Source organism: Diadema setosum, chromosome 15 (genome assembly GCF_964275005.1).
Source record: "Diadema setosum chromosome 15, eeDiaSeto1, whole genome shotgun sequence".
NCBI classification, from domain to species: Eukaryota; Metazoa; Echinodermata; class Echinoidea; order Diadematoida; family Diadematidae; genus Diadema; species Diadema setosum.
Genome location: NC_092699.1, coordinates 23,402,669 through 23,429,736, shown reverse-complemented (window position 1 = coordinate 23,429,736; position 27,068 = coordinate 23,402,669). Strand labels below are relative to the sequence as shown.

Genomic DNA, 27,068 nt, shown 5'->3' with positions numbered 1-27,068 from the left:
ATATCGATGAGTTTTGTTGCCTGTTTTCTGTTGCAGCACGAAACATTCGACAGAAATATCTTATTTTGTGTCACGGACTTAGGACAGTTTCTACAATGCCATGGGAGTGTTTTTGTTTTGCTTTCCTTTCCTTTTTTTTTTAAACGCAACAAACCGGCACTCATACAAAGGGTTAACAGATAGTACGCTTTAAATCTTGTTACTTTTTTTTTATTGAACAACAACAGAACTCTTGTTGGCTTGGTTAGTGAACACGAGGTTCACTGCTGTGTAATTCGTCAGGTACGCCGCACCATCCGGTGTGTATGTACGGTCAGTTTTGATAAAAGCGATAACTCGATTGTAGATGCTACAGGCACGCGTGTGTCAGTTATCGAAATAAAAAAAAAGTAAGGCAATATCCAAACGTGAGACGTAGCTGTGTAAGCTATATCAGAGAAGGTGCTATCATGTAACACCCTTAATAACTCAGCACACTCGGAGGTGAGCAAATGTTGTGATGACCCTAAATGTCGCCACGGCCTCGGCAGCAACTACGCATATCTAGTTTCTCACGCCTACTAAATGCCCCGGTCAAAACCCACCTCGATTCCGATATCTAGGTGCTAATGCATATTATAGGAGACTGTCATCATATAGCTCTTTTTGATCATTTTGCTTCACATGCCCCACATGGAGAAAAAAAGTTGAAAAGACAGTGAGGTGTTCACTCAGCCCTCTCTTCTGAGCCACAGGGACAACTGGAAGAGAGAGAGAGAGAGAGAGAGAGAGAGAGAGAAAGGGGGGGAGGGGGTGATGGGAAGTTTTGTCGGAAAGAGAGGTTAATGAGCAGAATCGTCTATCTTATAAGCCAATCCTCCATTTTCGAATGGGAAAATAGTTTAACGGATTTTTTTTTTTTCAATAATCATACACTGGTCGTATTTGTTACTATCGTTAGCATGTTTATTTACGAACAAACAACATAGAAACAGAGTGGGAGAGAGAGAGAAAAGATAGCAAAGAAAACGAAGTACTTGGTATCTTCGAGTGGTAATAGGCCCCAGGTGAGTTTTTCGTTGGACACCAGATAATCCAGATACCAAATAAGAGGTGACTAATGAGATCCGTAGGGGGGCAAATTAGCGGTAACGTAATTCCCGTGTACCGACCACTCCGGGTCCCAATACTACTTACCGTGCTAGCTTCAGGAACTTCTTGCTCACCAGCGACAATTAAAAACGAAAATCCTAGGTAAGTATCGATATACCTATGGCGAAGCGGAATAAATCAAGCGAATTACTTCCTCATACTCCAATTTTTCCTCTACGAGAGCCTAGTTTCATGTCCAAATTGTAACATAGCATCAGATAAGAGCAATCATCCAATAAGTCCTTACTTTTCCATGCATTTTTTTCTTTTTGAAGACTTTATATGTACAGGTATGAAAAAGTAAGAATTCTAACGGTCCTTTTGAAACACAAAGTTGCAGAAGATAAAAATTAATGTAGACTAAAGTGCACCTGTTTTTCCAACACAGAAATTGAGCGGCGCGTAGATTTGCCGGTCTCACTAAGTTTATCATAAGTTTATGGTCACGGCAGTTGATGTCTATTGTTTATCCTCTCATGCCGAGTATTACCTTCCTTTATATTACTAGGACACACACACACACACACACACACACACACACACACACACACACACACAAATCTTTGGAAGAGATGACATAAAAGACCCTTAGAGGGGAAAAACGCGCATGAACATAATACCTAGCAGCAAAAATTGATTTAAGTTTTAACGGCGAGTGTAGCATCTTTTCATCGTGCCACTGTATTCTTGGTAACAGAAAAGCAATTAAAAAAAAACACACAAATCACGCATACTCTGGTACAAGCGAGGAAAAACCTCAAGCGAAAATATTTAGTAATATAAGAATAAAAATAACAGTGAGTCCTGCCCCGCAACTCATTGATTTATATCACTTTATCTTTTAGTCCTATATGGTTGATCCGTTGGAAAACGCATCAATGAAAGTTACTAGGCTTGAACAACGAGATAACCTTCACGCTCCTTTTAACTGCATTTTAGGTGAAATTAAAGTAAGACAATGACAGTTCTCCTCTATACCACCTAATAGCTAGTAAAAATAGAAAGAAGTTTAATGATGCCCTTAGTTTTTAGTCATTCGACCTTACAAAAAAAAAAGAAAGAGAAATCGCATACAGGAACATTGTTTTGCCGAATTATATTTCCATTCGATGGAAATGAATACAGTTAATTCTATTTACCCATCACCCGTCCTGTACGACATTATTTGAGAAACGTACTACAATAGATACATCAGACATGTCAAGCTTGTAGAACCTCTTATAGTATGAGTTTATCGACACAATTGTCATATTATCATACTTTCTTCTGTATAGTACTTTTTATCATCAAATTTTCCTTGTCGTTATTGATTTATTAATGTGTTTATTCATTCACTTATCAGTCCGTTCATTGTGGTAAGTACTTATCTATAATGATCTCCTTGATTCAATAACACCAGTGATTAAATCCCGACAGCAATCAAACAAACTTGCCTTTATGTTGAGCCCCATTATATTTCGTGTTTCGTTTGGTAACGTACAAAATACAATTGTGTCATTGAACATTTTGTCGCCTTGTATCAATAATGTTCATTAAGTCAGTCAGTTGTATTTTTCATTTTGTTATATTTTCAATCGAAATAATATGAATATATATTCGAAATTAAAAAGAATAACACAAACCGCATGGGGAAGGGTACCAATTTTGCAACAATATGACTCAGAAAAGGGGAAAGATTGTGTGTCCCCGAGTAGTGAACGTAGCGCGGTAATTTCCATGATGTGAAGAAGAAGAGACAAAAAATAATATAATTTACATTTCCTTCCGAGATGAGTTCATGTTGCACAAACACTATTTCATTAAGACCAAACATGTCCTTCTTTTTTTTATTTAACTCGTCCGCCTCCAGCGCTAATAGGCCAAGGTGCAAGAGCGTATAAGCACCTGCATTCTAAGACAGAGGTTAGCCCACCCGTGGTCATTTCGCTTATTCGATGTTCGTTTATTGGCGGAAATGATTTGATGTAGAATGAAGGAGTGCCCTAAAATGGGCAAAATGAGATTACACGTCATCATATATTTGTGTGTGTGTTTGCTTGCTTGTTTTGTAATACATGGCAGTCCAGGTGTCGACGCATTTCTACCAAGTTTAATTGCAGTACTGGTATTTGTCAATACTGAGTCATATTACTGCTCATGTTTCTGCCAGTGTACGTTGAACTCAAAAGTTTATTGACTTTACTTGGGAAACAAATTCCTTGAGGATGATTCCTTTTTTCTTTGCTCGAGCAAAAGATGCTGTTTTGTTTTATGTCTATGTACAAATCATGTAACTTGTCTAAATAACTCATGCATGTACGTGTGCACGTATAATTATAATCTAGTCTCTGCACTTTTCTCACTGTCAAACCTTACGATTTTTCTCTCTTCGGTGATATTTCCAATAAAGGCTATCATCTACCTAGCATGTGCCCTCCATCAGAAACAAAAAGCGTTAGGTTGGATCAAATGGTACAGTTTGCTTCTTCGCAACAAAAAGCAAGAAAAAAAGGAGAATCTACATTTATTCAACCTCACACTCAAGGGGAATTCATTCAAAGCAGTTAGAGGTCGCTATTCCGAAGATTCGTTATACCGAAGGTTCATTAATCCCAAAAGAAACAGGTTCGCTATTATGAAAGTTCGCTATTTACAGCATGTACTTTAATTTTCATTTTCGGATGAAAGAACCTCACTTCATTTTCGGTTAAACGAAATCCCAAATATCGAACCTCGTAGTATTTTCGGATTAACGACTCTCAAGAATATCGAACCTTATTTCAATTTCGAATGAGTGAACTTTCGCAACGAATAACCCAATTTCATTTTTTAGATTAACGAACCGTCGGAATAACGGCAAACTTGTTCGGATTAGCCAACTCTATTTCATTATTTAGATTAACCGACATAAAGGCACAGGGAATTTGTGTATTTTCGGAATAACGAACCATCGGAATAACGGACCCTCGGAATAGCGAACCTTATTTCATTTTCTGATTAACAAACCTACACCCAAAACATGTGTGTGAATCCTATGTGAATGCAGATTATAAAGTATATGTTATAATTAATTTATAATTATAATATTAGAAAGTTTTTGGAAAATTAGTCAATCCGTTCAAAAATTAGGAAGTTTTTCAATGAATTAAATCCATAATCCATGATTGACGGAGAAGGAGTCTACACAAGAATTTTCTGATATCGCAGTAGTTGAAATTGATATGAGGAGGAAGAGAATAATTATACCACTTGATTTTTCCTTTCTAACATAATGACAAGCCCTTGACTTACGCCGCTTTTAGAAGGGAGGAGTGTGATGTTATCCATGTTATTTTAGTAACTTGGTAACAAGTCAAGGGAATACTGTACTCTTTGTTATAAAACATTTTTTTTGTTCACTGAACACATTATATTTGCTATAAATTTCTGTTTTTAAGTATTTCACCATATTCGTATCGAATGACACGCAAGTACACACTCACGCACACACACACACGCATACACATACACATACACATACACATACACATACACATACACAGAAACAAAAAGGGTTACAAAAAGTCAGAGCTATATAACCATGATTTACTCCCACTGTTTCCCGTCAAATTCATTTCTCTTTGACGATTTCCCGTGTCACCAGAGAATATCGAAGGGCTGCAAAGTCAAACCATGTCAAACGCAAAGAATTGCTGCTGAACAACAACTATTTAGGAAATAAGATTCCATATACTGGCTTCCCAAGTAGGAAGCGACCTTGTGAAACAAATAGCCATTGCCTTTTTTTGTGGAAAGCACTTAACTATTTCAGCCTTTCTGATTCATGCTAAATATTTGATTGAAAAACAACACACTTCAGTCACCGTTTTATTTTGTTTAGGTTTCAGAACGATTCACAACACTGGTGCTTTGAGGGATACTGCAATTTACCCTCTTCTTTATATTCTTGTAGAGTTTGGCCATTAACTCGTACTCGTCTTCAATCAATTACGAACGTCAGGCCTGTATGCAAGTCATTGTTGTTCAACTGCTTTTCTCCTCTTAAAGATAATAAAAAGTTTTGGTACCTCAAAAATTTCCTTGTCTTAGTTTGTGTTTCAGGTTAAAGTACCTTTCATATAACTAACACTGTGAGACTTACTCGCCCCAAAGTGCTCTCATGTCTTAGTAATCATGCAATTAACTGCGACCAGCAGCCCCATACGCATAGCGACCAGCAGTCCCATACGCATAGCGTAATCGGGCTTCGCATTGTAGCATTCAGGATCATGACAGATTTATTATCGCGGGATAAATGTTAACTTAAAATCCCAAAAATTCTTCAATTTGAAGACTTACCAATTAAGGTGAAGTATTGAAAACAGGCTTCGGGCAACGTTTGGTTCTGCCTATAGTCCCTTTCTGTTCGAATTGATGACTGAATGTGACTCGGCCGAGAGGACCTTGGGAGAGCTACATACACCATGTACACTGAATACTACAGCCAGTGCATGCGAACACATGACATGCGCACAAATTTCAAATCCCATATCAACGGATAAGATGTTTGTGTGCGCATGCGCTGGCCGTAGTAGTCAGTGTATGCATCGGTCCATGGTGTATGTAGCTCTCCCAAGGTCCTCTCGACCGAGTCACATTCAGTCATCAATTCGAAAAGAAAGGGACTATTGGCAGAACCAAACGTTGTTCGAAGCCTGTTTTCAATACTTCACCTTAATTGGTAAGTCTTCAAATCGAAGAAATTTTGGAATTTTAAATTGACATTTACCCGCGATACTAATTCTGTCATGACCCTGAATGTTACAATGCGAAGCCCCATTACGCTATGCGTATGGGGCTGCTGGTCGCAGTTAGCTATGCGTACAATGGGCTGCACGCTGCTGGTCGCAGTCAGTGGTTTCGTACAATATTTATCGACGCTGTACGGCGACGGCTCTGGTACGAAACCATTATTGCATGATTACGAAGACATGAGAGCACTTGGGGCGAGTAATTCTCACAGACAACGTACTTTAACGTGAAACACAAACCAAGACAAGGAAATTCAGGGAAACTTTTGAGGTACCAAAACTTTTTATTATCTTTAAAGACTGGATACCCTGATGAAAATCTTCGCGCACTCAGGCAACTACTTTTTGATTGGATGGGGTAAGATTTTTCTTTGAACACCTATACCATGGTTTCTGCATTAATTGAATGTTGCGCGCGTCTCATCAATCATATTAATTTTCACTATCATTGATTGATTTGTGAAAATTACTTGATTAATGTTTGTTTTTACATTTTAATGTCATTATCATCTATTTATCTTATTCTACTTATTATTCATTTTCTATTTTTGATTAATTAATTCGTTTATTTGTCTATCTATTTAGTCATTTTTGCTGCTGGCAAATCGACATTTGATTTAAAACTTTGAAGAATATCACTTAGGATCAGCCAGAGGTTGGAATTTTAGCTTGTATCAACTGACAATAATTTTTCTATTTCAAATATTATCAATACAATTGTAATGTGAATCTTTCGCCTACTAAAGATGAGCCTCGGAAGAACCGCCAGCGTGAGGCGAGAGCTACGTAACGTGTCATTGAAATGAGGACATTTGCAGCTAGGAAAAGACTGCAATTGTCTTCATGGCCATTCACCTTTGCGAAGCCTATTGGCGTGAAAAGTCATTTAATGCAGGCAATTTCAGATCGCTTTAAGTGTTCATGATCAGGAAAGCCCCCTCTGGCGACGACAAACTATCATGCTTTTCCACCCATTAGCTGGAACAATACTTTAAATATTACGGAAAAAACAAAGGGCAAACAAAGAAACAACACAAAAATGTTTACACTTCCTGAGGATACAATCAAGTCGACTCAATGTGGGTTAGGCATGAAGCGAAATGAGCACCAGCTGCGCCACACCGGGTATGGTGTTACGAGGCGCCATTCTGTGTCGATTACATCCCGAACCCGCAACTCGATCAGGCGTAATGTCTTTTCCCCGCGGCTGCGATCAAGACTAATTGTCACGGGATCAGTCAAAAGACATGACGGCCTGAATGTCCAAGGGGCGCATAAATACACGAATTAGCACAGTCAGCTAGGCGCGAGCAGGAAATACAGGTACGTGGTCTCCTGTGTAGCAAAGCCTCTAGAGGCCATAAAGAGCAAATAAGAATGGCATCGGCGCACTATTCTCAATTTTTGCCAGAGCGGTGCTTACCTCCTTCCCTAAATTGAGTGAAATTGCTTGCAGAGATTGTTAACCAAGTTCTGTTGTCTGTGTTGCAAAGAACCTGACAATTTACCCCCTCCTTTAAGTTGATTGAGGGTTGGCTGGCTGTAAGTATATAGAGACCGTGTATATCTTGTAAACTATGCAAGTAACTGACAATGTTCCGTTCATCTCCTCGCTACTTTTCTAATCTATTATGGAGAACTTGTTTCAAAAGATTGACAATGAAGTTGATTTTTTTTTTTTGCTTCATTAGTAACTTGTTTTTGGGGTTTGCTTTTTTATTGTTCTATATTCCATATTTTCAACCAATAAACCATAAACATAACAACAAATCTGAATGGGTGAATTGTCGAACACAGCAATTAAAATAATTGAACATGTGAAATAATATAAGAAATCTACATAAACGCATTGGTTTTAGGGCGTAGATTCCCAGATACTGATATCATAATTTAAGATAATGATTTCATACTAAATAGTTGAATGATAAATGGTCAATGATGATAGACGAATTGATGTGAATAACAGTCATTCATCCCATCGCTTGATAGGCGTTGGGGTAAACCCCAATTAATTTGACGATACTATATAATCTGATTACGAAAACCGTTGAATAATCCTCTATCATATTATGACTCTAACGATATTAATTTTCCATCCAGCCTCTATAAAGATGAGACATGTCGACTTCAAGAATGTAGTTAAATCATTTCTAACAAGATTCTTATATCCTTGTAGAATTCGCATTGAAGCCGCCATGTTTCCCTGGCCATTCAGTTGGTTTACTCAAGAAGTTTCTAATTTCTGATATATCTATGTACATATAGAGTCTTATCGCAAAGCCAGCGAGCTAACTGCATTCTTATCAATTTAAGATATTTGCGATTAAAGCTGCTAAAAACAAGGACAACTTGTATGTGTCCGATGGGATATCACTTGAAAGGTTTTATTTTGCTCTATCTGATGATGGACTTAGTTTAAAATGATTAAAAATGGCGCTTAGCTCATTTTGCGAAGAAGCTCTTCATATATATATATATATATATATATACATGTATATATATATATATATATATATATATATATATATATATATATATATATATATATATATATTTATATATATATATATACATATATATATGTTATACATATATATATATGTATATATATATATATATATATATATATATATATATATATATATATATAATGTGTGTGTCTCTGTGTGTGTGTGTGTGTGTGTGTGTGTGTGTGTGTGTGTACATACATGCAGGGTCCTAATACAAGTTATATCGAGAGAGAGAGAGAAACAGAAACAGAAGAGGCCTGACACAAAATGTTTGTGGCTTTGATCTTCGATGACGTTCACAATCGTTCGCCATTTACGAAGTCATGGTGGGCGTTTCTGCATGCATGAGCGCACAATAATGATATGAGGGGGCTGTAGCCACGTTGTTTCCCTCTGTGTTGGACCTAAACACACATTAACTGTCGATCATGAAACGCGTTAACAGTCAGTCAGGTGGAAACAGATTTCGTCAAGTCGTGCCTGTTTTGCCAGCTCTTACAATCACGCAGATAAAATTACCCAAGCACCGGAGCAGCAGGACGGGAACATCAAAGCTTATCCTTGGAAAGTGTTTCTGAGATTAGCTTTAATGAACCAACGAATTAAGACCATGTTCTCGATGCGATAAGTATACCAACGTCTATCAGAGACGTTCCAGAAAGTGCATACCTTTAAGTCCTTTGCTTTAATATCAAACATCACTGAACTATAACATGTTCTAACAGATAACGATTTGCTGAAAGCTTACTTTGTGTGTGTGTGTGTGTGTATGTGTGTGTGTGTGTGTATGCGTGTACGTGTGTTTTTGGTCGCAGACTTGATATAGTTTATTGAAAAATAATATCATTACCATCTCCCTCTTGTATCCGGTCAGATGTAGTGATTCCGTTTTGAGTCAATTTGAGTCTAACTTAGAGCAGTTGCAAGAACTATTCTCCCGACTTTTCAAAAACCACTCCTTGTTCAATGTACGCGCTCAGCGAACCCTGCGGGCTTCCTTCACGATCTAAAACATACATACTACATGCAATAGTAAATTAGCAAACCTGCTGTGGATATTTGGCCCCCAAATCGTGGCGATTCTCCCGGACGGTTCCGTTGAAAATTTAAACGAATACGCAACAGATCTCGACATCTAGCCCCCGACAGCATCGGCTCGCCCATAATCACATATCATTAAAAGACCACTCACCTTGAGGCGAAGCGGGAAATGTTACAGAATTAAACACATGTTAAACACAGACAACCTTGCACACGTTCCTCACAAATATCAGCTGCACAGCAAGTCTTATCTTGCCTCAACGAGTGGGTATATAGCTTTCCTTGATTTATTTCTTTAGCAACATGTAAATGTGTCCGACCTCCCTTAGAATAGTTTACACAAGTAATAAATTGATATGCAAGTGATTATGAAGAGTCCCTTTCTTTGGAATTTGCGATTTAATAAACAGCAAGTGAATTCACTGCAACTATTAAAGAGTAAGGTCAAGGCGTTTTCCGAACAATGCAATTAAGAAAATGAAAAAAAAAAATATACTTGAAGTTATCGAACATGCACTTTATCATAATCTAAGTATTTTATCCAAGGTAGAAGAAAAATTATTAAAGAAAATATCGTTAATTGACAAGCAAACCCTTGCGATGCAAAGTCATAACTTCAACGCGTTGTCGGTGGTTGTAGAACGGTGACTGCTGAGTGATAATTTATTGTGTGGGTTCACGTTTGTCTATCATACGGCGAGATAAAACTAATCAAATTATGAGTGATCATTCATATACAATGACGCACACGGGATAGTAGAACAATGTATCAAATTGGTTATGCACACTGGCAGTTTTTTATTCTCGGTAATTCATGGTCGCAGTGTGACTGTGGTTCACGGCAGAGCGATGCTCATGGATCAACCCGCTGGCAGTGAATGGTGGAGGAGTCGAGCCGCTCAATCGCGGGCATTATTGGGAGAGCAGCCGCTAAGAAAAGATTGGTAGCAACACAATGTTGCTGATTTGCTCATTTAACTCTCAAGTTGACTGTAGAAGTATAGTCAAAGTGCAGATAGAAGAGAATCAGAAAATTACCACGAATATTGTAAAGTACTCATTGATCCATGACCCAAACTTGAAATTATACTAACTGGAGTCAAACCACATGTGGCTATAGCTGACACTGCTGTGAATTGCCTGGATTTGAATTTCTGATGTAAGACGCCTTTACATGAATTGATCATTAATCCTTGCCGAGATCGAAGCGAACTCACGAAACCGAAAATGTCAGCCACATTTGGCAATATCTTATCTCGTGTGCTTTCGACGTCCGTCCTGCCGGGAGAGATTCTAATATAGGGCGAGTTGATTTATCTGTTTTTGCCAGGGCGCTCATACAGCTAGCAATATTGTCGCTCTGAGACCGTCTTTATGCAATTGTTTCTACGAACCGTATACCATCTAGACTATTTCTGTTAGCTGCAAAACCTGAAACCAATCCAAGCATGTTTAGACGAAAAACATTAATCAAGTACCGACCTCTCACATATTTGTGTTTATATTCGATATTTAGCATTTGGAAATTTATGGATACGAGTTTTTAATCACTTCTTTCTCTTGGGTACTATAAGCTATGTAGGACCGAAGAATTCTTCCTTCTCATACGATGTCCAAGGTTGTGGATCAGTGTATGAAACTAGGCTTATTTAAAGTAGTAAAATCACGTCACAGTGTGGCCAACCAACAATGAAGGATTTCAGATTTCATAGAAGAATGTTATTATCACCTCTTCAGAGATAATCAAGGAGGCACAAAAAGTAGAAAAGCAAACAGTATTGTGCAATGTTGATACGTCACGAAGTGACTGAGAGGTATATAATTGTGATGCAATATCAGACGAAATGAAAAGAAGAAGAAGAAAAAACAGGTATTTATGAAATCAAATTGACGTAAGTCGTATCGTTAGGCGAGAATACTGTTCACATGACAAGCGTGGAGTGAGGACAAGCAGTGAAATGAAAACGATTGTAATTGTTTCGTTAACTTTGGTGGTTTCTTGACGATCAGACACTGCTTGGAGTAAATTGACATGAACGAACAGCTTAAAAATCATTTAAAACATTACTAAGAAAACTATGCATAGATGAACTAAATCACGATGGTTTAATTACTAGCAGTCAGGGTTAATTGCAAGTTCTGCTACAATTTTCCTTTACAAATCTCCCTGCGGAAAATCAAATTAATTGCTTCATTTGCAGGAACAACATTGGGATTATTTTTCATTGCCTACTGGATTGATTTGTTTACGTTAGATCAGAAGTTTGCAGTGTACGGTGATAAGCATTTCTTTTTCACATTCATACATAACATAATGAACAAGGAAACAATTAATGACGCACTTCACCCGATAACAATGATAAAAGTACTAGCAATGCAAAGTGTACTCTCGAAAGAAAAAAAAAACTTTCAAAATTGCTTCTGTTCTTTATCGGTTACCGGATGTTACCGGTTAACGGATTTTACCGTTTATTTAATACAGATATTGCTATTGCCAAGAAAATAATTAGGCCACATCATCCTTCACCGACGGAACTGACATCAAAAGGGATTAACCACGAGTTTGACATTAATTTCGGTGTCAACAATTATTAGGTCAGTAATTTCATTGCAGAATAGCTTCATTTTATCTTATAGCGTCTCTTAACCAGGCCTGTCTTAAAGTAGGTCAATCCATTTCTTCTTTTTCCTTCCATTTTTCTTGTATCAATTTAGTTTCCGAAGTAATTGGACAAAACAGTTTATGTAATCAGTCATAATATAGAATGCTGTGCAGAATATTACCACAGAACATGTCTTTGAAAAAAAAATCATATTCCTGAAATACAACAGAGCACTAAGATCAGCTGTATCCATACGGTATTGTGGCAGAAACCCATAAATTCATAGCACGATGCCATTGTTACATTCTGATACTGGTTCCTTCGTAGGTACGGGAGGGTGGGTGGAGGGGGACAGAATATGCTGAGACAAGCATTACCACGACTATACTGGACGAGAACAATAAGATTGTCTTGTTACTGCGCGCCCGAGCGCCAACATACACACGTGATCAATATAAACGTCCAATTCCCAAATAAATCTCCCTTCAGACGGTAATTGATTCGTGTTTTGATATTGGAATTAGGGCCTCTGTACGGATTGAAAAACTTTGGGGCCTTGACATGCCTTCCCGAGATCAAACCTTTGTATTCATTTGGTTAGCAAAACAGCTCGAACTTTTCGAGAAAAAACAGAAACGACAACACATCGAATCACTGTACTTTGGCAGTAATACTTCTTCATCTAGACAAGACGCAACAGCGACAGCGCAGATTTACAAATCGAAATCCCGCCTTCATGGAGATTCATTGGCCGGGTGAATATCCCACGATGCCCACACTTCACTATGTACTTGAATCTTTGTTACGTATCAAAGCTCCGTTTAATCCCTGTCATCGGTAGATCAAGTACACAAGTTCTTCGACCTCTCTCCCCCTCCCTCCCCCCCCCCCACATCACACAAGGATTGTGATAAGCTAAGTGACATTTCTTTCAGATTTTCGCCTTTACTGAGGCTGTTTCTTGTCGTCATATCGAGCTGATGAATAAATATGGAATATCTGGTCGGTAGAATGTCAGATTTGAAATACTGCTGACATAAATCACAGTGCATGCGGAAACTATCAGTCCGGCAAAATGTTAGGCCAAAATATCTTTTCCAATTAAGCGGATTGAGTGTGCCGTAATCGAGATAAATCGTCTTACATCGTGACCGGCTTCAACTCAACCTATATTATACTCTATTTCAAAAACTGTAATGTTTGGAACTTTGGATACAACGAGTGCTTGATTAAAAGAGAAGAGAGAAAACTCGAAAGCAGTTTTCTACAATTTTTAGCGTTCATGATTCAGTGTGACTTTCACAATTATTAACACGAACACACACACGCATAAAGCCGTCTTTCTCTCTCTCTCTCTCTCCCCGTTCTCTCCTTCCCTCTCTTTCCCCCATTTTAGCTGCCACCCCCATCTCCGCACGATACAATCAAAATCCTAGATGAGCAGCTGTTTCAACTTCTTGCGAACCCCCAAAAAGAACATTTGGCGAGTGTACGTGTGCACAAAAGTTTTCCGCTTCTATATGCAAACGAAGACATACGAATTATTTCTCGGAAATAAAAACGAGACATAAAATGTAACAAAATGCCCATTCCATCCTAAGCAGTTGATTATCTCTGGTTCTCCAAAAAAAAAAAAATGACACCACTGGTACTAGTATGATATCCTCAGTGGATCCCTAGTGAAAGGTGGACATGGTATATAGACATAAATTTGAGGACAACTGAACGACAACATCCTCAACCTATAAAGGCATATTTCTCAAGGTCTGTGTTCGTCGCAGCAAAAGTCGAATACAAACCAAATATTGTGTTCTCTACCACGTCTACATTTCTTGTCCAAAAGTTTCAACCAATATTCAAGTCTATATTCCACCCCTCACCAAAGTACCTGTTGGGTCTTTGCGCGTCCAGTTTGACGGGACACAAAAAGTCGTACTGTCGTCTTGGAGATCAATACAAACGAGTACTGACGGTGAAAAAAAAAAGCTTTATAGACAACAAAATTAGTCACGAACATGACGAAAATGAATAACAAGCTTGATTTCGGTGTGTTGATCGAGAACGCGCTCAAGATTACATCGTTGGTTTCATACTCATATACTATGCATATGAACAGAAAACAAAATCACAAAATTAGTCAAAGAAAGAAAAGCTTTTCGTCTTAAAAAGGCTGTAAAATGGCTTCTTTATAGGTGGCGTCCATTCCATACCAACCTTCTACTCTCTAGATCAAAATGTATGATTTTTTTTTTTTTTTGTAATGACGGTATCAAATGCTAGAAAGTGACTACGATTATCAAAATACTCTAGTAACAATGGTCCCTCCTTTTCAGAATTATTTAAGGTTTACACCATCACGGTCAAAATGAAATTAGTCCAAGTTTCTGGAAAATGAATTCCCAAGAACCCTGTAGTCAGTCTTGGAGCTCATTTCGAGGTGCAATATCTATGAGGCAAAAAGGCAAAGTTGGAGCTTTGCTCTAGTGTCTGTATTAACAGCATTCAAGAATACTAATTCATTGAGGGGTTTTTTTCCGATTAATATGAACGAGTCGTAACTATTATATAAGAATGACCGCTGTTTTGACAATACTGTTGTGAACACATCTTTCATATTGTTTAAGACGATTGTATAAGACGCTGTTTGCAAGTCATCGTCTTATAGTATGCAGTATAATACGAGGCCAAGACATTGTAACAATGTTTTAGGGATAAAGTGTAGTTTCCGCTTTCTATAGGCGAATGGAAGTTTGCATCTCTTTGGTTCGAAATTTCAGTACTTGAATTTTCTACCGTCAGTCTACAAGGATTATACGAAGGTCAAATTTGAAAACACCTCACTCACATACAATCTCCTTTCATAATCATTTCCTTCGATAAGCAAAGTTACACTCCTTTACGAAAATGCCGTTGGCTAGATCACCAGACCGCCGTCAGAGCAAAGCATCAGATATTAATGCAAAGAGATGATCAAAATAGAAAGTGTCATTACAGTGAACTTTAGAGTCAGACTGCACATTATGCAGACGGGTGATAAAGATCATTACCTGCTCTTACAAACACAGACTATTGACAGAGAGGAAGCTATAGCATTTAGCATCTCCTCTTTCCTTACGTGCTCGTAGATGATACAACATGAAATGAGGAGTTATGGAGTGAGTATCTTGATCGATTAAAGTTTACGTACAAGACACATTTAATTACAAAATTTTGCATTAATCAATATGCATGTGCTACACACACGGCGTGTTGCTTTTTGGCGGAGAAAGTCGAGTGTCATGTTGACCGTTGGCGCCAAAATCTACAGTCAAACATTTGGTGTTGCTAGGCGCTCGAGACGCAAGCGCACTTTCACGTACGCTGCATTTTTCCAACAACACTTTTATGTCCACCTTATTTCTGAGCGCCTGAAAAAAGGTCAAAAAGATAATTTCTCATGTGGGATTATGTTTTTCTTAACTGAAATCTATCATACCATCATTGTTTTTCACTTCCAGGAGGAATATGAACTTTAATAGGGGTATGAACTTTCCCTCTTGCAATCATCATTTCGCCGGTAATGGCTCGTTTGCCAGGCGAAATGGCCTGGTAAATCACGCGGGCTGGAGACCTAGGTATGGAATCCTCTTCACTCTTGCTGCTTTCTTAAAGCGATTATATCTTCTTCATTTTTTCCTGGATAAAACGGAGTAATTCTGTTTCCCAACTTTACACTACAAGCACGTCCTGGAGTATGCATTCATTTCACTGGGGTAGCTAACATTTTTGTTAAAAAGTATAAACTTTGTATCAAATATATCTAACATTCGTGTAAGTCACAAAACACTATGAGTAATGTAAATCCATTATACGTACATAATTTTATTTTAATCAAAAATTCACTCGATTTCATGTCTGTCCTTGCAGCGACATCTTATCCCAGTCAAACATTAGTAGATGCAATCCTGATGACTGAAAACACTATAGATAAATTCTAATTTGCATTGCAAGAAATGATATACATTCTCGAGCTATTCCGGGTCGTGCACATGCATAGTGTTCAAAATTCTCAGATCACAAAACTTCAGCGATCCTTGAAAAGATAAGAAGACAACCATTAAAGACGAGTCGTGTTATAATATGGGCCCGACGAGCAATTGCCCAGTAAATCACGCCGACAGAGGTCAGAACCTACGTGATTCTAACATCGACAAAATCCTGGCTGAATCAAAACTTCCATAAATTTGATGTCAGATGCAGATTCAGATGCTGATTTATTGCACTGTTTGGCAACCGCGACCTCATCCACCCCGCCATGATATGTGGACGACCAAAAATAAGACCAATAAAATTTGAATTCCTCCTATCTTAGGTTTTAAGCCAACACCATTTTGATTTAAACAGACAGGTACTCATACATGTACACGACGCTGTACAAAGGAAGATGTCGCAGTTTAAAATACCATACAAAGAGCAATTGGTTATTCGCACTTCTTTTAAAAAAATGAAACGGAACGAACTACCCATTCCTTCAGTTCCAATTCCGCTGAAATGGAACTGTGCGAGCTTTGGTTTTTTTGTTTTTTGTTTTTTCCTCCCTGACAATAAATTGACACTAATGTGATTGCTTAGTATGGATCTGTTTCCCATTGCCTGTCATTGCGAACATTAAATATGCAGTTCGTTTAAGTACTGTTAAGGACATTTTCATGAGTGCTAATTCCATTGGCATTCGGATTCTTTCAACAGAGACGACAATACATTGCCATTGGTAAGTCGCTCTCCATTGTGTAGAAAAGGCCGTCAGTAATGCCTCGCGTTTGTGTTTTGTTTTATTGATTATTATTCAATCATGAGAATAACATTTTATCATTTTCCTTAAACATGAAATCATTTTGAAACCCCGAGTAAATGAGACAAAAGACTGCGTTTACCTTGCTGTCGACGGGTAGAGTCCACACCTGACCAATGGCACAGACCAAGCAAAATAATACGGCGTAGCTATTCATGGTTCTGGCTTGTTTAATTCAATAAGGACCTTGAGAAAGTGGAAACAAACTGCCGGAGGGAAGTAGAGATAGCACCCAAGACGAGGCTTCCGATATGAATCAGCAGATTGTTGCTATGCCCAACTTGTCGGGTTTGTTATCTTATGTAGATGTTAAATGCGTGGTGGTTGATACGTTGCCTTCTCGGGAACACAGGTGATATAGTGGTGGTGGAGAAAAAACGGGGCTGATAACGAAGTAGCGCGTGGAGGTTGAGTAACAAATCTGCCGCCAAGTGACGCTCGCCGTCTGGTCTTATGTACGCCTCGTGTGTGACGGCGTGCTCGCGTGGCGTCGCCGGAGCCGTCGTGATGACCCACTCTGTCTGTCAGCGCGATGACGTCACAAACATCAAAGTTGTTTCGGCCAATCAGGAGAGTGACCAGCGTGTACGTGTGTGAGGCGGTGTGACAAGTTACCCGCCCATGCAGCCTGACTTTGAAGGAAAACGGGAATGCCCTCAAGTTCGACTTGGTGTGCTCTTCACGCAAGATAGACAATTCAAAGTTGGTGAATTTTCCTTCTGGAAGCGAATACTTCCTCCACATTGCAATTTATGTTGATAATAACCTTCGGTAGATCAAATTCTCTCGGCGGCCATTTGTCTGTAAAAGACAAACTTGGGAAGGATAAATCTGGCATTATTGAGTCAAAATACTCAGAGCAGCTCAGAGCAATATCACATTCAGTACCATGAAACGGTTCATTCAGGGCCAGTGCTTTGGCGATAAATTGAACCCTGACTAACGGCTCGAGGTAATGTTATAAATCTGTCGCTATGGAGACTGTTTACCTTGCAGTGATTGTTTAGCGATGCACTCTCCATGGAAAAGGGGAGATAGGGAGAGAGAGAGAGAGAGTGATGGCGGATGGGGGTGCGGAGTCAATATAGAAAACAGAAACACTCTGACAAACCATTCGACAGAATCAAAGACCTACGACTTTAATACGTAATCCTAATTGTAATAATGAACTTTTACCATAATGTTTAAAAAAATGCAGTTACACGGAAATTGATAACATTATTGATAGTACTACTACTGAAAAGAATAATCTGTTCTGAAGAACAATTATAATAGTTGTTGTTTAACATAGTACTTTTTTACAACCTCCAGGTGCTCAGAGTTTTTGGCAACATAATTGTAATATAGTCCCCCGTGTCTGGAATCAAACCTGCGCCCCTACAGTGCACTCACCCCACTTTCTGGAAGAACATTCTATCCGTCCTGCCACTTAACTCGGTCACCACCAACGTCGAATTGTTTACGTACAGTGTCAATGACATTTTGAGATTGGTGGTTATGAAGGGTTAATGGCACACTAGTCATGTGCATATAGTCCAACCGCATTTCATTCCCCTCCCGCATGGGTACCGATTCACAAACTCAGAGAGTTAGGAGCATTATAGTGGATATCAAAAGTACATCAAGGACATCACAGCATGGCAATCAAATAGAATACAGAGTGTGGAGGAAGAATGAAAGGTCATTGACCTGCCAAGGCTTCTCCCCTAATAAATAATGACAATTACAATTAACACCATGACAAAACAATACAAAACTGAGCACAAACGGAAATATATACCAACATTAATAACAAAATGGGTATATGACAGGAAGGAACAATTGCAAGTATATGATTTTACAATAGATACTTTATGTTTTCTCTGGAATGAAGACATAGAAGCACATTGCTTTATAACATTTGTGAAAGTATTGCACATTTAAGGCCAAGGTATGTAATTGTGCATCGCTAAAATTCATACTTGAAATTGGATAGTATTCAAATATCCGCATGTTTTGTACAGAATGTATTTACCTCATTATTTTTACAAAATCAGAATCAAAAGAGCATGGGTACATAAAATAACTTCTAAACAAGTGCATGAAACAAGCACTTAGACTTTTGTTAAAATCAGATATTTTCAAGAGATTTAACTATCCGAAAAATGAGTGCAATACAAATGAGGTTTTGAGTTTGTCATAATTCTTATTATATATACGATTCTGAAGATCTAAGATTCTATTCAAATGCCATGATCCATTGTTTCCCAAAATAATATTGCAGTAGGTAAGGTGTGGCGAGATCAAGGTTTGATCATAATCTAACGCGAATATCAAAAGGTAAAATATGCTTCACTCTATTCCTAACACCAATGAAACGTACATGCAAACTGGAACCGAGTACGAGAATATACTGAGTATAGGCGCAGATGAATGGAATAGTTTATGACTGGTATTCGAATGAATTTTCATTGGCTTGAAACGTACTAATCCGGCCCATTCTGGCAACAGTACGGATATCAATAGCGCGGCGCGGAGATTTCGGGTACGCATACAAACACATCACACACACACACGATGGCCGTACAACTAGGAATTATGTTCACGTAATTGCGACTACTAGATTAGCAGTTTAAGAGCGTCTGAAGGCCCGCCCTCAGTTTCGTTTGGTTGCATTTTAATTACGCACTGAGGGTTTTCATACTTTCTAAGAACTCGTTGGTAAACATGTATCGGAGCACGTTTCATGACGAATCGGATGTATAATTACCAACTTGAAAATGCTAACTTGAATCACGTAAAAAAAAAAGGGGGGGAGAAAAAATCATCTCATTTTACGATGGGGTGCCTCATTCGCTCTCCTTATTATCATATTTTAACCAAATCACTGCTTGTTTGGAGACAATTTATCATTTTTATGTGTTGCGATCTATCAGGATGTCATTTTCTAACATCCGTTTGCAGCTTGTGTCCTGCCAGCAGAAAAGCATCGTAAAGCAATCATTCAACAATTATTTATCCAAGCAATAATGATATCACATTCATTCCCTTTTGGCTCAAGGCCAACAAAATTCACACAAAACACAAAGTGTGTGTGGCGATTTGATCCAAGTATATTCACATCGTGATTAATTTCATGTTATTACTGATTTGCATTAGCTTGAAGGCTATGTCGATTGAAAAAAAACAACAACAAACAAACAAATCTTCAAATGGCAGTTTATGGACTTCTAATCATTATATACCATGAAACCTGCCCCGGTTGAAGGGTGCTCTGGTAGCATCATTATGTTTTTCTCTGAAATGAAATTGATCAACTACAATTAAACATTATGTTTTTATTAGCACATTCGTGTTTGTGCACGTCAATATGAATGTATCACCAAACGTCACTAAACATGTGTATATGTGCGTATGTATACTTATTCGTGTATTGAATCATTTTGCTAAAAACATATCATTTGTCCAGAAGTTACGCCATTTTGATTTAGGAGGGGGTTACTTGTTTGTTGTGTGTATACAATCAAACATTAACGAAATGGAATGAATGCAATCTCTTTAAAACAGCAGTGCAATATTTCATTAATTCAGTATGGCCATCATGTCATTGAGGCGTAAAACACATTTCATTGTAATGACTGGAAGTAACGTGAAATCATCACTTTACATAATAATCAGGAGATACGCCATTGATGCGTGATGTTATCACGTATATGCACTGGCTCACTCCTGACTATTCTCTGAACTTTCGCGAAAAAAAGTTGTAAAATCACCGCATCATTGTACACGCGAATACGCAGGGGAGCATCTCATATGAAGCGTTTTGTGAGATATAAGATACATTTTTTTTTCTGATAAACTGTTATAAGCTACTAAAAACTTTCCATCCGATTGGCTAAGAGCAAATTTGTCAAACAAAACGCTTCATGAAATGGCCCTAGGAGGTATATATCTATATGTATATATATATATATATATATATATATATATATATATAGAGAGAGAGAGAGAGAGAGAGAGAGAGAGAGAGAGAAACGTAATAAGAAAATTGGTCTGCTCGGCATCTTGATGATAATAAGTTAACGAATCAGTAGAAGAAGAACGCCGTGAAAAAAATTAAAAAAATAAATCCTAGATCTTGAAGATCTTAAAAACGGAGCATAGCTCTCAAATACTGAAAGGCAAGGTCACACTCTTCATCAGTGCCCATGGTGTGACAAAAGATCTTAATCAAACCCGTTTCTGAAACAGACATGAAAACACGTCTGATCATGGGCAGACGGATTTTGAAACTCACCTTTCAAAGAAGTCACCGCGCTAAACAGATGGAGGTAGCGCACAGTGTCCACAGTGTCTTATGGACACTGTGCGCTACCTCCATCTGTTTAGCGCGGTGACTTCTTTGAAAGGTGAGTTTCAAAATCCGTCTGCCCATGATCAGACGTGTTTTCATGTCTGTTTCAGAAACGGGTTTGATTAAGATCGTTTGTCACACCATGGGCACTGATGAAGAGTGTGACCTTGCCTTTCAGTATTTGAGAGCTATGCTCCGTTTTTAAGATCTTCAAGATCTAGGATTTATTTTTTTTATTTTTTTCACGGCGTTCTTCTTCTACTGATTCGTTAACTTATATATATATATATATATATATATATATATATATATATATATATATATATATGAGAGTGAAAGAGAGAGAGAGAAATATGGGGGAGGGGTGAGATAGGTAGAGGTTTATGTCAATGAACGCAAGCTCTAATAAAAGGTCAAAAAATGAATAATCAAAAAATACACGCCCCACTCAAAACCTTCATCGAAAAAACAAAACAAACCAAAGGGTATCCGTGATTTTCATAAAGTCGACCCTTACATTGACGACATGAATAGGCGTGCGTCCCAGCCTCTTGTTAAACCGCGTGGTGTCACGGGTATCATGAAAGGCTAGATTAATTACAACCGCTTTTTCCGAATCGGAGAAAATGATACTGCCACTTGCTAACCGTACACCGTCAATGATGTGAGCTGCTTAAAGGCGAAATACATTTTTCATGAATAAGAGAATATTGTATCTCCCACTTGTACCTTTCTCTCATCTCATGTGTGTGGTTTTTTTTTTTCTTCTATTTCTTTTTTTTTCAATCAGGTGGTAACTTCAGATTTCTCTCAGGTACTAACCGCTGGGAACGTGCTCGCAGTGCACCGCACTGGCCATTCCGCGCACACGGCGGATAATGATTTTATTTGATTGGGTTGGTACGTGGCTTTTTGAGGAAGGGGTCCTTGAATGGAATTGTAAATCAAACCCCACAGCCGACGCCGAGGCAGATATCGATTAAGAAGAGCGTAGAACGTCACGAACAACATGAGATGGAGTCTAGGCATTGTGAAGGTAGGCAGGAGAGAGAGAGGGAGAATGAAAGGAAAGGGAAGAGGGGAGAGAACTTGACGGAGGGGTAAAGGGGAACGCAGCAAAGGGGTAAAACATTGTCGAGTTTTCTGAAACAAAACCAAAAAAAAAAATGGTCATCAGCCAAACGTGAAGACAGGATACCACTCAGTGGTCGGTCATGGCATGGCGACATCAAACCGAAGTACGTGCCGCGTCATCGATTGCATTCTCCAAAGGTAGAAGCCATTTCAGCCTTCCACCAGCCCCACCCCTCCTTCACCCTACCCCACCCGTCAGTTTTCCGAATTCGGGATTCAGAATGGCGTCAGCATGAAATAATTACTTAAAGGGGAAATCCAGTCCAAATGTAAGTTAGTCTGATAAAAAGAGTAAAGTCTTAAAGGTAGGGGATACCTTTTACAGACCTCCCAAAATGCAGCAAAACATTAAATATGAACCTCAGGGGACTTGTTTAGGCCACTGCTGAGAAATTTGGAAGTCAACAGTTATCTACAATTTGAATAATGCACAAAACTCAACTACTCAGTAGTTCTGTGTGTAAGCCACACTTAAGCCTTTTTGTTGCAGTCTTCTGTATTTTTTATCTGTAAACACAAATCTAAAAGTATAAGAGCTGATGTAATAACATATAGAGTGTGTGGCAAGAATGTATATAGAAATGTTTGTAAGTTTTGATGAACTTTCTTCACAAAATATACATGATGGACACACATGCAGTGCATGGGTCTGCAAAGGTAGCCTAGTAATGTTCTGGAATTTACGTGAGCCCCGAAAAAAATTCAATTCAAAATCTAACGGTCAATAAAAATCTACTAAATGTTACCTTCCACTTTCAATACTTTATGGGAGTTTCTAAAATGATACTCTCTTCAACATACCACTGTATTTATACAACTCTTCATTTGAGGCATGCAAATGGGATTCCCTACCTTTAAGAGCTCAACGGTAAAAATTTGACTGAAATCGGATCAAAAATAAGGAAGTTATGAAATTTTGAAGTTTTGCTAATTTCTGCAAAACAGTTCTTGTACAGTGGATATGAATATGCAAATGGGGGAGCCAACCATGTCATAACCTCACAATTTTCTATTGATCCTGTAAAAAAAAAATGATGAAAATTCAATGTTTCTGTCGTAGAAGTCTGAAACATGATGTTATTTCTGATTGAATAACTTCAGAATAGTGATCAGTTGGATGTACCAGCTGAGGATTTGAGCCTCGGACATATTATTGCGTTTGAATGAAATTTCAAAATAAATGTATGTACAAACTATATGGCAAGTTGTGATGGTACGACATGCCCACTTTGCCATTTGCATATTCATTATTGACTGTTCAAAAACTGTTTCCTGAAAAATTAGCGAAACTTCAAAATGTGATAACTTCCTTATTTTTCACCCGATTTTGATCAAAACTTTACTGTTGAACTCGTATTATTTTACTCTTTCTTATCAGATTTACTGCTAATATGCATTTCTTTACTGGATTTTCCCTTTAACAAACGGTCTCTTACTCTTTATAACATGTTACATAATAGAATGAAATAGTAATACAGCCTGTAGTAAAATATTTTCCTTTAGGCTGCCCATCCCCTCTTTGTACACACACACACACACACACACACATATATATATATATATATATATATATATATATACATATATATACATATGTATATTACTCTTTCGATTGGCCTTCAGGAAAAAAAAAATGTAATTCTTGGGAGATCTTAAACAACACTTCACACGGGAGTCAAAGTTTGTTGACCTCTCTCGATTGGAATTCTAATTGTGTTTATGCCACTTTCGGGGCTTTTCTTCGAAGTCGGAGTGACTGAAATCAATGGCGAAAAGTCTCCAGGCGAAAAAAAAAATCTATTTGCTTTCACAAAAACTATGTCCAGTTAGCACTCTGCCTACATTTCCGCACCTCGCTAATGTTCTGGCACCAATTCCCTGCACCCATCAACGCAATACTGTACCGAATGCTGCCGAATTTCTGGATGATGTTTTGAATTTCGGCAATTGGTTTCCACGACGAATACGAAATGGGCCTTTAACTTTCGCACCTTCCTGAGTAAGTTCAAGTGCAAATTTAGCGTCAGTCCGGCCGGCTCAGGTTCAGCTAAATTCAGGTCCCGGAGTTTCGCTTAGTCGACTTTAGGTCTACCTTTTTATAGATTGTAGCAAAAACATGCCTCTACATTAAATTCTTTTATCTTATTTCGTTACTTTAACTTTGTTTTTGCATTATCCTTATGTTATCATGTTTACCATAGTTTTTTCCTATGGATAGCACCAGTGTGCTTAGCGCCATATCAATGCAATTATCATTATAATGATTATTACATTAGCTGATGAGCTTATAGGAATTTGATAACGTGCATAATCACGATAATGCATTATTTTAGTAGAAGCAATGAAAGTTATATCATGAGCTTACACATAGTAGGCACATTTGCTAGGGCTGGATTTGAACCGATTTAACGATCTCCTGATTTTTTTTTTTTTTTTGATGTGCATTTGTTGGCATGTGCGGCGTGTTAGTGTCTGTATGTGTGTGTTCGTGTGTGAGTGTATGTGTGTGTCTGCGTATGCGTGTGTGTACTAACTTGTCCTTGCATTGGTGAAGTCATAATTTGCAGAAATTTTTACGTCTGAGAAAACTCCACCTCCTCATTTCCTATCTATGTTGTTCATTTATCAGCATACTCTCCACCACTTTCCATAATATATGGATAATGTCACTGTTGCGTCAGCGCGGACAGAATACAATGGAAGTCCAGACATTACACGTGGCTGCCTAATTGGTTTGACATGAAAAGTCTGAGCCAAAGAAAGTGACGAATTGGTATGAAAGAAGTAATAAATCTATGCCTTCAACGCAATGACAGCATGGAGGCATGTTTCTTTTTCCTTTATCACCCTCACTGCTCCTGAATCAATATTTTGTAAGCTTATTGAAATATATGATATGACTGGTTTGCAATACTGTAATAAAAGGATACGTCTCTGAGTGAACATTAAAGTAGCATTCACAGTTTGAAAATAACGCCACAACAGTAAAGATATGTGCTGTATATATCACCAGTCTCGATTTTTTCCCGAAATTGTACATTTCAATACCACTTTCTCCTGTCTGCTTTATTCACTCTGTTGTCAGATGTAACAATAATTTCCAAGAACAATTTCCAAAGCTCCACTTTTGTATGACATCAGCGACACCGGTAATAACATTCATTCATTCATTCATTCATTCATTCATGCATTCATTCATTCATTTTTGAGCATGCAGCTCAGCCTTTCCACGTGGGTATAAGTGATTACAATGCCTGTAAGGTAAGTAAAATCTTTCATTTTTGATGTATATGATATATTCGATTGCAGCATTGCCATAATCCCCTTTTTGGTAAATTCATGATTGATCCTCAAATACAACTTTAAGAAGATCAATGTTCATGTTTTCCTCTCAAATTAGCTGAATTTTGTAAAGTCATTCTCAACTTTTTCACATTTTGTGCATATTTATGGAATTTTACCAATTCCATCCAATCTTTTACCATTATTCAATGTCATTTTTATTTCATGTATTTTTTTATTTCTAACAAAGAGTATCAGTATACAGAACATAGCATGAAAAAGGCAACGCACATATTCTATATTCATCGAAACGTGATATAAACACAATCAATTAAGTAGGCTATGGATGTATCATATTTAATAAATAATGTGAAAAATGTTGAAAATGGAGGGGAAGCTAAAAGGCAGTGCTCGTAACATGCATTCCCCTCAAAACCATTATTAACAAGGTACAATAAATGTAACCATGTAGGAGCAGAGAAACATATATATATAAATATATATATATATATGTATATATATATATATATATATATATATATATATATATATATATATATATATATATATAGAGTCCAACTTCATTTATTTGTAAACCAAATTTTCGACCCTTGCAAATTTGGTTTACAAATAAATGAAGTTGGATTCTAATGCATTATGTCAACTTGTTTGTCTTCATCGTCTTCATGCTCTTATTCCAACACGCGGATAATAATACCATTATATATATATATATATATATATATATATATATATATATATATATATATATATTGGCAACAATTGATTCTCAAACATTGAAGACAAAACTAAAACCCTGCAAAGTCCTTTACAAGGTCGCCTTTTTGCTGTAAGGGAATGCAGGGAACTATGTACTTCCCAATTCAATGATGCAATATGTTAATTTTTTTGCAGCAACGTTCCCCGAAGATGTGAGAGGGGTTAATATAATACGCAGCGCCATCAACACACTCACTATACTCATTGCCACTTCACGGAACCCAATTACGTAAGGACAGGTGTATAATGCACCGACATCATACAAGTATACATCGCGCCCTGTCTTGATGCGTTCATTATAGAGCAGCGTAAAGCGAAACGCACTTGATCCAATTTACCAATTAAGGTAACGAAGAGAGTATTGTCCTTTGCCAGTCGTTTGTTGTACGGGCTGGCTTTCATCACTTGATTACGCCGTCAGTGTTGTCACGAATTATGTCATAATGATATACAAATTTCAATTAGAATAGGGATTTTTTTTTTTTGGCTACAAGTCGTCTGATGATCCCCCATCACACAGAAACATGATTAAACTTTGTTTTAAAGTTAGCTGAAAATAATGTGTAAATCTCTGTGCATTCGTGTGTATGGTGTATGGACATTGAATCTTGTGTATGTGTGTTTGTTATGTGTTAATTACGAAATTTGGTTGTA

The 27,068-nt window shown here is 37.8% G+C and overlaps 1 protein-coding gene across 1 annotated transcript in view; it reads right to left on the bottom strand.

Moving 5' to 3' along the window:
- Positions 1-17,084, bottom strand: part of LOC140238836 (uncharacterized) — a 69,496-nt gene extending 52,412 nt beyond the window's left edge. The window contains exon 1 of the mRNA XM_072318734.1: positions 16,968-17,084. Within this exon, the coding sequence (XP_072174835.1) occupies positions 16,968-17,042 (75 nt within the window). The 5' untranslated portion in view covers positions 17,043-17,084. The remainder of the gene's footprint in view (positions 1-16,967) is intronic.
- Positions 17,085-27,068: the final 9,984 nt, after the last annotated feature.